The 11,591-nt window shown below is 46.6% G+C and overlaps 1 protein-coding gene across 1 annotated transcript in view; it reads right to left on the bottom strand.

Moving 5' to 3' along the window:
- Positions 1 to 11,045, bottom strand: part of LOC139396392 (E3 ubiquitin-protein ligase HECW2-like) — a 49,171-nt gene extending 38,126 nt beyond the window's left edge. Inside the window, exons 1-14 of the mRNA XM_071143429.1 lie at positions 10,321 to 11,045; positions 8,024 to 8,131; positions 7,002 to 7,096; positions 6,840 to 6,909; positions 5,966 to 6,135; positions 5,475 to 5,614; positions 5,125 to 5,225; positions 4,137 to 4,996; positions 2,973 to 3,276; positions 2,612 to 2,704; positions 1,774 to 1,924; positions 1,426 to 1,532; positions 1,129 to 1,253; positions 587 to 772 (exon numbers count right to left, since the gene is read on the bottom strand). Of these exons, the coding sequence (XP_070999530.1) occupies positions 587 to 772; positions 1,129 to 1,253; positions 1,426 to 1,532; positions 1,774 to 1,924; positions 2,612 to 2,704; positions 2,973 to 3,276; positions 4,137 to 4,996; positions 5,125 to 5,225; positions 5,475 to 5,614; positions 5,966 to 6,135; positions 6,840 to 6,909; positions 7,002 to 7,096; positions 8,024 to 8,131; positions 10,321 to 10,714 (2,904 nt within the window). The 5' untranslated portion in view covers positions 10,715 to 11,045. The remainder of the gene's footprint in view (positions 1 to 586; positions 773 to 1,128; positions 1,254 to 1,425; positions 1,533 to 1,773; positions 1,925 to 2,611; positions 2,705 to 2,972; positions 3,277 to 4,136; positions 4,997 to 5,124; positions 5,226 to 5,474; positions 5,615 to 5,965; positions 6,136 to 6,839; positions 6,910 to 7,001; positions 7,097 to 8,023; positions 8,132 to 10,320) is intronic.
- Between the last annotated feature and the right edge of the window lie 546 nt (positions 11,046 to 11,591).

Genomic DNA, 11,591 nt, shown 5'->3' with positions numbered 1-11,591 from the left:
AAGCACAAGCATTTTGCTACACCCGCAATACATCTGCTAATCACGTGTATGTGATGTACCAACAAAATTTGATTTGACTATTTGACTTTGCTTATTTGAGCGGTTCATGCCATAATATGGACTTGGTCTTTTACCAAATAGGGCTATCTTCTACATACCACCCCTACCTTGTCACAACACAACTGATTGGCTCAAATGCATTAGGAAGTGAAGAAATTCCACAAATTAACTTTTAACAAGGCACACCTGTTAATTGCAATGCTTTTCAGGTGACGACCTCATGAGGCTGGTTGAGAGAATGCCAAGTGTGCGCAAAACTATCATCAAGGAAAAGGGTGTCTACTTTGAAGAATCTAAAATATATTGATTTGTTTAACACTTTTGGGGGGTTGCTACATGATTCCATATGTGTTATTTCATAGCTTTGATGTCTTCACTATTATTCTACAATATAATACAAGTAAATAAAAACCCTGGAATGAGTAGGTGTCCAAACTCTTGACTGGTACTGTATATCCACACACGCCCTGCTCTACACCCAACCCCATTTCACACACACCCCCACCCCCCACACACTGGTCCAGACCTTGCCGGTCTGGTCGTGCTTCATCTCCCAGCCCCTGGGTAGCTCCAGCTGGCTGTTGGTGAACATGTTGAGGAAGGCCACCAGGTCCCGATTGTGCTGATAACGCTCATAGTGGTGGGCGTCCCGACGCACCTTACTGATCATGTGCTTCAGGCAGGTGTTGCTCGTAAACATGCTGTAGGCACTCTGGGGATGGAGGGGGGGAACAGACTGATGAGGACATCAAAAGAGGGACATTAAATGCTGGGCTCTTCTGTAAATGGGGTTATTACTGTGAGCAAACACATTAAGGGAGAATGATGAATGAAAACCCAGGTAGCATGGCTCGTATTTATATATCAATTAACCTGATGAAGGCAACATTTGAAGTAAACGAGAAAAGAGCAGTTCACTCCAAGAAGCTCTTTCCTTACCATACACACCTTTGCAGATCATTATCAACTACTGAGAGATATGACATGGTAAGGGTGACCTTGAGGGACCAAAAGTGATCCATAAGAAGGTGAAAGGTGAGAGTTGAGCGCCTGTGCAGCCAGACTCACAGGGTTAGAATGCAGCACGGTGAAGAAGTCTGTGCTGCACAGGAACTTTGCGCTTGGGGACTGGAGCAGCAGAGAGAGACGCGACCGAGAGCTGGAGTGACCCACTGCGCTCTCTCTCCTGTACTCTACAACAGACAAAACAAAAACTGTTAGAGGTAAATATATGTTGGAAAGGGTGGTGTGTGTGTGTGTGTGTGTGTCTGTGCGTGCGCTTGTATGCGCGCACATACAGTATGTGTGCATACCTCGTGTGTGTTGTCAGTGCGTGTGTGTATGAATGTTAGTGTACAAGCACACCAGGGATGGTCTGGGGCAGAAAGTCACTCTCTGTGGGCTCTGGCGGGAGGTCAACTGTGTTCTCCTCAGACCTCTCACTGGTCATGGTCCTCCTGATGCTCTGATATCTGACAGACAGAAATAGATAAAGAGGGAAAGAAGGACAGTGTGAGAAAAAGAGGAAAGGGTGTGAAGGGTTAAGGAGAGAGAGGAAATGTAGAGGATTGAAGTTACAAAAGTGTGTGTTCACATGAGTGTGAGGGAGAGAGAAGGTGTGAGTAGGTATATGTACGTACATATATGTGTGCGAGTGTATGAGCGCATGGTGTGTATGTACGTGTGTGTGTGCGCCTCTACATGATTACAGACCTGCGGTTGAGCTGCTCCATCTGTTGGATGGAGCTGGAGCGGGTCAGGCCCTGGGGAGCGGGGGGTCCGGTGGGGCGCTGCCACGTGGTGGTCCGGTTCACGTGATCGACAAAGAAAATACGACCGTGACTATCGATCCTCGCCTCCCAGTCTGAGGAGAACAAACACATGGCTTTACATTCACAAACACACACTTAACATGAGACAGACTATGTCCCAAATGGCACCCTAGTTCCTTTATAGTGCACTACTTTTGACCAAAGCCCGTAGGGAATAGGGTGCCATTTGGGATACACCAACTAAATTCACACATGGTTGACATGCAGATGCATTCTGACAGAACCATGACACCTCGAATAGCATAAAAATACAGTATATCAAATAGTATACCATTGTGTATATAGCAGTTAGAAATGTAGGACAAGTCATAGATTTAGATAGACAGCTCTAATGACACAAAGCGTGTTTTAGCATGGGCAGTGCCATTGAGAACTGTCACCATTTTGAAGTAGATATGCAGGTCATAAGGAAAGGATCAGCCAATGAATTATACTCCTCAGAAAACATTCCATAACTGCATGTGGCAGTAAATTTCCAACATTGGTTTTATACATGTTCAGACAACACACTCCAGGTGGCAGTATGCACCCTTTCAGTTTGTCTAACATACTTAGAAGTAATAGTCAAAGAAGCCATTAAGGCACAAATACAAAGAAGCCCCCTCCCCTCTATGGAGCCAAATATACACATTGTATCAAGCAGCCTTCTTTCTCTCCTTTTTGTCATCTTCCTTCACCTCAAATACATACAGATATAGTATGTACAGACAGACACTTACTAGGAGGTAACGGTTCATCCACTCGTTGGTAACGGTGAATGTCATGGCGCACTGAGGGGAGGCAGTGCACGGGGTGACCATTCACTTGAGCACCTGAGGATACATTCAGGAAAGGAGCACATGAGCCTTTTTATAGTTATGGTAATTCACTATTAGTTTCTACATGACTGGACTAATTAATAATATTTAATAATAATTTCAAGTAGGGGTATACGTGGATGCTTTGATGAATCCCACGGAAGCAAAATGGTAATATAATGTAGTTATAATTTCATCATGTAATTTCTAAGATACTACAAGGTAAATATTAGACTGCAAAATAAAGCATAAAGAAATTATTTTAAAAGTGGTAGTTACACACCGTCTTCTCCATCTGCCTCCATGGCAACTGCATCTGAATCAACAGATACGGCCACCCCTGCGGGTCTTGGCTCCTCCCCCTCCTCCTCATCCTGGGGAACATCCCCAGATACCTGTAAGCTCCACATCCGCTCACTAATCTCCTCCCCTGGCTCCAGCGCATTGGCAGACGGAGCGTCTCCTTCAACCTCATTGGCTGACGTATGCCCGCCCCCCTCGTCGTCTACGTGCTGGTGGGTGGGTGGAGTGCCAGTGAAGGAGTCTCCCCCTGGGTCAATGGCAGCTACTGCCCTCTCCTCTGCCTCCTGCAACATGAGGGCTCAATGAGGTCAGAACAGTGTTTCCCAAATGATGGGTCAGGACCAGGGATGTAGTGGAGCATTAATAAATTATGTTAACACACCTTATTTGCTTTGGTGAATAACGTTTGTGCGCCTATAACACTAAAATGACATTGTTAGTATTTGCGCTACCTGTCGGCATCATCTCGAAAAGGCGTTCTTGTTCACCCACCTTTTTTTAACCACTAACCACATCTCTGGGTAGGACCCAATGGCGGGTTGTGGTTCATTCTTTTAGAACCGCAGCTTTTTTATTTTTGATACCTTACTTTGTGAGGATTTTGTTTGCTGAAACAAGGTAAGGTCCTGGCTAGAAACATTGTTTGATGTAGTGTTGTATTAGCTCTGTTTTCAACCTCAGAATGAGAACCAATCCTGAAACAGGAAGACCACTCCGTGAGCCAGCAACTTTATAGCTTTAAATCCTGAATTGTTCCTTTACTAAATGTCTCATGGACAGACAGGTATAACTGGTATCCTAGCATCTGTCAACAGACGGACGTCTAACGAGGAACTTTGATCCGATATTTCATCATTTCATCATATCTTTCGAATATCAGATGGGGAGGGGACATTTGGCCTATAGAATTGCCTGTAACTTGCAAAGAGAGCTACCGCCCCTGCTTCCACTCCTCATTCTAGCATATTTTCTAACGTGTCGAATTTAATCGAGCATCTGACACAATCACGCAAGATTTTAGTTCTGGGTTTCCGTGATTGTTCCTTGACTTACTACTACAGATATATTATAGGCTTTTTTATGTATTGCATAGAGAACCTTTAACCACAGGTATGATCTACTCACTTAACCACCAGTCACTCACCTCAGCCGTGGACATTGTGATTGGGCGACTCTCTGAGGAAGAGAAGACTGTCTGTGGGGCCATTGCCATGGAGCAGGTGTCAATCGGCGACGAGGGGTTGTCAGCGGGCCCCTGGCCCTCCTCTGGCCCCTCCAGGCCCACAGCCAAAAGACTCTGGGACAGCGCCTCTGAGAAGAAAGGAACTTCCTCCACCTCCGAGAAAACATCAGGCTCTGAGGAGTCCTCGAAGTCGAGGGCCAGGTCTAACTCAGGGGCCACATTGGATTCACCACCAGGGGCACAATCTTCCCCCGTTACTATCAGCCGTTCATCTCCCACCACCCTGGGTTCCAGCTGCTCAGGGTCAGGATCCTGCTGTAGCTCTGGGACAACGTCTTCTTCTTCAGGCCCCTCGGGACCCCCGTTGAGCAGCAGGGGGGACCCGGGCACCGGGTAAATGTCAGTGGGCCCCGAGCGCTCCTCATCTTCGTCTGAGTCAATGTGCAGCATGGCACTGAGACGTGTGTGAGTGGGAAAGCTAGAGCGCAGCTTCGGTGAAGCGGCGCCCAGGGGCCTCTCTCCGGGGCCCTTGGGGGCCTCGATGGCATCCAGGCCTTCGCTCAGGGACCTCTGCAACCGTAGAGGGCCAGAGTAGGATTCACCCTCGGTGGTTCTGCCCTCTGTACCGCTAAAGTCCCTGTAGTCTGGGACTGGATAGGCTGTGGCCCCGCCTTCCCAGGACCTCTGTGAGCCCAGGGAGCCAGTAGGGGAGGGGCCTCCAGTAACCACCCCCGGGAGTAGGTGGGGCAGATCCTCGTCATCTGATGGAGTCCCAGGGGCCCCGTTATTGGGCACACCGATGATAGAGTCTGGAGAGGCCCCTGAGCATGAACGAGATCAAGATTCATAATTTTGTAATACCTTTTTATTCCATTACAATTCAGCAGTGTGTACTTCAATTAGGTATTGTTGTTTACAAACACAATAAATTACAGGCAATGGCCCTCACCGTCAGGTCCAGTGGATGTGAGCTCCACCCTGAACTGCATCTGGCCACTCACGTGCTCAGTGGGCAACCGTCGACACAGAGAGAAGCTCAGAGGCTGGAGACTGAGGATAGACGGACAGACAAACAAACCAAATGCAATTACTCAACTATAGTTAACACGCAATGATAAAGTATAGAGAACAATCAATAATTATGAGCATGGGTCTAAATGAGCATCACTAAAAACACGTATGTCTTTGAGTGTGTATAAATTGTTTGTTTATTTTAAAGCACATTGTGTGTGTGTGTGTGTGTGTGTGTGTGTGTGTGTATGTGTGTGTGTGTGTGTGCCAGTTTTCCAGGTTACCTACCCAGGTATTTTCTCAATCAGCCTCTGCACAGGAATGGTCAGCTGACCAAGGAAGCGTTTGATGATTGGTCGACTTTTGGCAAACTTGTCCTTCACCTCGATGTTCAGAATGTCTGTCATCAGTGCTACAAAAGTGTATTTCTACAGAGAGAGGGAGAAACAGACTGTTAGCGAAGCACCATCTGACCTTTCTAAGTTAAAGTGATTTGCGGTGAGCAGAGGATTAGCACCAATTTAAGTGCAACACCATGACAATCTGAGCAAGGAGAAGCCTAGCGGGGAAGGCTTGCTCGGCTCCCCATGAACTCTATATTTCGCTTGACTCTTCAGCCATATTGATTTCAAACGTTTAATAGTTACAATATTATAAATAATAGGGAACACATCTAGTGAGTGAACCAGTGATCTATGAGTGGAGTGAGTGTGCACGTTTGTGTGCATGTCTGTGCACGTGTGTGCGCGTGTGTGTGTACATGCATGTATATAGATCACCTCTCCGCGCCACTTAGGGTTGGTGGTATTGGCGATGATGGCAGAGCGTCTCTCCTGTCCGTGGTGGCTGAAGGTGGGGAAGCCACTTCTCTTCCCAGGGTGGATGGACATCTTCAGGTAGGGATCCGGGTTGAAGAACATCCCCTTCTTCAGCCCCACTGCATGCATATCTACACAGAGGAAGACTGTCATTAAATCAGGGGCTGTATATGTCAAGAGTCTCCGAGTAGGAGTGCTGACCCAGGATCAGTTTAGCTTTTTAGCTCACAACGAGGGGGGGACATCACTCCTACTCTGAGACCCACTACATTACCTTGTTATTTAACCTTCCAAAATGGACATGTCAAGCCTTTTCAATAAAGGCTTTTATCTGCAACTGCAGTTTTGCCCCAAGTCCAATTGTTAATGTCACAAGCCAGGGAAACCAAAGAGCAGCTTACCATTTGAACTCGTATTGCAAACGAAGAGTTGCAGAAACTTTGGCTTTTTCACTAGTTGTCAGAGGTTTATTGCAAGGGAAGGATGACATACATACACATTCATTCGGTTCTACTTTTGTGATAGAAATCCGTGCTCGAGGCCAATTGGAAGACACTTTAGTCAACGATTGAGGCTGACTGTATAACTGCTTGCATGTCGGATGTTAGGAGCAATGCAAAGTTGGAACTTATTTTCAAGTGGGAATAACACATGTAAGGAGGAATAAAAAAGGTCAAATAAAGAAGTAGTAGTAGATTGTAATAACGAGTTAATCAATAATGGAAAACTTTGACGCTCTTCTATTAAATCATTTAAATCCAAACTATAGAGGGCACCTTTTCTAAGTCAGAGTCAATGAGGACATCTTCCTGGTTTAAGCCAAACCACACCTCACCTGTCAAAGTAAAGCTGATTAGTTTGCGAGGATGATCTGTGGATGACTGCCCCTCACTTTGACCTTCTCCCTGAGAGACACAGAGAAGTTGAATGTAAAACACACACACACAGACACACCACACACACACACAACAAACCATAAACACACAGGCAGACACACCAGGACTCCAGGGTTCTTCACAGTGATGCAGGGGGTGGTTGCTCTCAGGGCTCCACTGACGCCGTGATAGTACTTGAAGCAGATCTTGGTCTCAGCTAGAGGGAAAACAGAGAGATGCATGATATGAACACCATCCCTCGTTTCTCTCTTCACCCACTCTTTGGCTGGCTGTGCCTCAATTATGAGACGTGACTTGTAATGTTCTTACGCAACAGGGAAGTACGTACATGGAGTAATGCAAGACGTACAAATCTTGCACACAATTACTTGTGTTTGCATATATTATAGAATTAACAAGTCAATTAAAAGTAGTATACTGTGTAATTGCAGTGTAATTCCCTTCCCATTAATTACCCATGGAATAATGCCACTACGGTTGTTCCCTATAGGCCCTGCTCAAAGTAGTGCACTACGGGGCCTCCCGAGTGGAGCAGCGGTCGAAGGCACTGCATCCCAGTGCTAGAGGAATCACTACAGATCCGGGTTCGACCTATAGCGACAATTGGCCCAGCGCCATCCAGGTTACGGAGCGTTTGGCCGGATGGGATGTCCTTTTCCCATCAAGCTCTAGCGCCTCCTTGTGGAGGCCGGGAGGATGCACGCCGACGTCGGTCGCCAGCTGTACAGCGTTTCCTCCGACACATTGGTGTGGATGGCTTCCGGGTTAAGCGAGCAGTGTCAAGAAGCAGTTTGGGTGAGCGAGGTCGTGTTTCGGAGTACGCAAGGTTCTCGACCTTCTCCTCTCCCGAGTCCGCACGGGAGTTGTAGCAATGCGACAAGACTAACTACCAATTGGATATCACGAAAGGTACAAAAATAAAATTGCGCACTACATAGGGAATAAGGTGCCATTTGGAATGAAACCAATGTCAATTATTAAGTATTGTATCTCCCCCTTCTTAATCCTGTCCCATTGTAATGAGTGTGGTCCAAAGACCTTTTGAAAAGTAGTTTCGACATTATACTTGATCCTATTTCTCACTGTATGAATCCCACTGATGCTTTCTCTCCTCTCCTCTCACCGTCCATGAAGTAAGGCCCAGGCTCCAACCTCCAGACGATCTGGCCCCTCTGTGTCCCATTCACCCCACGGTTCTTACAGTCCCACACATTGGATGGGCTGATTTCATCTGGGCCGGCGAACAGAAAGAAAGAAAGCGCCGTCAGTCCAGTCAGTATGTGTGTGTGGGGTTCTAAATGAGTACATGGTTCTAAAATGTGAGTGCGTGCGTGTTGTGTTCTATGAAGACATGACAGTGACAGACAAACTTCTGGATTATTGTCCAACTTTGAAAATGGTTGACCCCAAATAACGTTATAAATGTTATGGTCAGATGTTTATTGAACAGCACTTGCTCCACATGGCAGCCTTATCACAGCTGTTGTTCCATGCCTTTTTTGCCTCATGTCATATAACCATGGCAGATACCTAACTTCAGACAATTTTCCTTTAATCCATAAATGTAGTGCCTAAAATGCATTCTCTACAACCTCTAACACAAAGGACAAGAAATTGTAACCTACCACGGTGTTAAAACGGAGGGAATTACGCTGTACGTAGCACTTTCACCCCCCCAATAATGAACCACCACTTCAGGCTGAACTGAACGAGCACGAAGCAGCACAATGGGGGGTAGAGGAGGAGGTAAGGTGATATCATTGAATGTCTGCTTAGTAGTGGAAAGTGGGAGAGTACGGGGCACCCCGGGGGATTAAGACCCTGACGCTAGTAATGAAGTGCACGATGGCCTCGTGATCGATAGCCACGTGGCCTGGCGCCCTCCCTGCATGCTTTCTCTGCTTTCTCCTGTCTCTCATATTTCAGCCTTACAGTGAACCCTTGGGATCCTTCTTCCTTAAAGGAGGGAAGTCCAGTGAGGTCAAGGGGCGGGTGGATAGAGGACTCATGGAGCGTCTAGAGGTCGACCGACAGCCAATTGGTATATTGGTAAACCGGTAAATGAGTATTAGAGTCAATCATAATGTGGTTGCTCTAGCTTTCTGTTAAATAAATACTAGAGAGTTTGTTGGCTGAATGTCTCTAGTGGGTATGCATAATTGCATAGAACCGAATTGGCCATACTGTAGTTTCAAACAATATGTGGTTCATAATATGAACAAATATGAATATGCTAGATAGGTTGCTTTTCACTGCAACAGGGGAACATTTAGACTTAGTAGCCTTATGCAGTGTGCTGCTAAAGCAGGGCTATCATGTTGGGGACCACCCAGAATAGTCTAAGTGTATATGGTATACGTGATGGTGTGCGTGTAAAGCCTATCTCATGTTTCCCAGTCAAAACAGTTTGACAATTATTATTATTATGACAATTTGTGCAACGTTTTGGTTCATTTTGGTGTTCGGCTGTTTATCGGGCTGCACAACGTATTTCCTTGAGTCAAGTCAAAGTTTGGTAGCCGTAGTCTACGCCCCTTCATCGTTGATTGGTCAACAGTACTACTGCTAGTAGGAGTGGGAACTATGGACGGGATTGTTCAATTAAGTGTTTGAGAGACGACTAATTTTCATGCACGTTTTCTTACTTGAGAATGAAAGTTAGATGTAAAATCTGCAACTAAGAACTCCCCTGCAAAATTATTATTCTTTTTTTTAATCAAGAAATCTTAGACTAATTCTGACTATATGAGGAAGTGTATACTGGCTGTGTTGTTGCTATGGCCTCTCAAGAGCGACAAACAGTAATATTGCCGCTTTCTTCTAGTTTTTCATGCGTATGTCTTTTAAGAGAGCATGCGCGGTGGCACACATTTAAGTCACCTAGCTGAGTTCTGCTAGGAGCAAACAGAACCTAGTATGCGGGAGCCTTTATAGTACACCAAGTCATACGTATTTCATGTTGACTCAGGCCTCCCTTCTGTGGAATTTCAACAGCTCCAGTTTCAATATGGACTCTGGAGACTCCTGCACCAGAGACTTGCTATTCTCAACTCTACAAAACTAACTAGAATCAGCCAGTCCTACAGAGCAGCTATCTGTTCAGTCAGCTCAGCACAACTAGTTAATCAAAGAAACACTACTGTTATATAATCAATGAATATGGAACATTTCTTTCAACCTTTCATTCCATGCTCCACCAGTAAATGGACATGTTTCTCAACTCCAGTTCATTTTTGTTCAGGCAGATACTAACACTCCCGATTCAACAAATCAATGGCTATATTATTAGTTGAGAAGTTGAATCAGGTGGTGTTCGTGCTGGACTATGTTCGTGCTGGAGCAACCAGTACAGGTGTTCTACTTTAAACTTTCCTAGTTATGAACTACACCATTGTGAAATGAACATACTGAATGTCTCACCAATGTGATACAGGCCGATCCAGTCGGTGGCGTCCACCTCCTCCTTGATGTCCCAGGAGATGACCAGGTTCTGGCCCCTCCCCAGCGTGAACTCCAGTGTGGACGCAGTCAGCGACGAGCGGCCCTGCGAGGTCACCAGGTCTGTGTCGCTGTTGGCCCTCGGGAGACCCATGGGGCTGCTCACCACAGAAGCCGTGTCCCTGGCGGCACCGCCTCGCTCCGCCAGGCTCCGCAGGTTCTCTGGGCTGAGCGTGTGTCGCAGGTGTGGGCTGCGCCTCCGTGGGGCCGACAGGTGCTCCCGCCCCACGTGTGCAGACAGTCCGTGTGCATTGTGGGGGGGGGCTGTGGGGGGATGGTTACGGGTCCTGGGAAGGACCGCGAGTGAGGGACGCATGGTGGCTGCGGAGGGACCAAAGCAGGAAATTTAACGTTTGGCAGGGTTACGGAAGACGGCAAGGTGTTGATGGGGCACAGATAACCGGAAACCCTTGGTCTTAGTGGTTGGGTTAGACATCAAAGATATGGTCTACCTCGGCCACTTAACTATAGTAGCTTGCTACAGCTTTAGCTTTCCGATGGTGGTGTCAGTAGTGTTTGGTGTGGAGGCTGCAGACCTTATCCTTCCATAGAAGCTCTGTGGTGTGTTGTACCTAAAGTTCTGACCATTCTCTCTCTGGCCAATGTACAAACAGAAGCATGTCTTGAGTGCAGTATGCCATCCAGGAGCAAAGACAGGTTGAAGACACAGCCAGCATTGTCCACGCCGCTACCCCAAATTGACACTGTCCAACAAGCAAAGATCAAGAGAGACCTCGAGGCTAGGAAAGAAGAGAACAAGGCAAGATGGAGGGGAAAATGGAGGGACAGAGGCAGACAGACGTCAGTATTCCTAACAAACGAAATTCCTAACAAACACGTCAGTATTCCTAACAGATGCCCTACACACACAGCAAATGTAGTGGACACTGCTGTCAAAGATCCAGTCACCTTGCCTGGCTACCCAAACGCTACCTAACGCCCACGGACATTACTTTCTTCCACGCAATGAGTCTGGATTCGAGTAGCTCCCCAACAATATCTAGAATGGAAATCTATTTCAGGACCATCCGATTGGTTCCACACGTGGGTAAAGCAGTGTTTTGAAAATTCGTCATTGGCTTTGATACTCTGATTGGTTAGAGATACAGTCGCTGATGACTTTTTGTACAGCACCCCTCATTTTGACACCACCACATGACTTCAATTGACGGCAGTCTCCGACTGAAGTATGT

This window comes from Oncorhynchus clarkii, chromosome 3 (assembly GCF_045791955.1).
Source record: "Oncorhynchus clarkii lewisi isolate Uvic-CL-2024 chromosome 3, UVic_Ocla_1.0, whole genome shotgun sequence".
Taxonomy (NCBI): Eukaryota; Metazoa; Chordata; class Actinopteri; order Salmoniformes; family Salmonidae; genus Oncorhynchus; species Oncorhynchus clarkii.
Note: the sequence above shows the minus strand (reverse complement) of the source record. Positions and strands in the feature narration are given on the sequence as shown.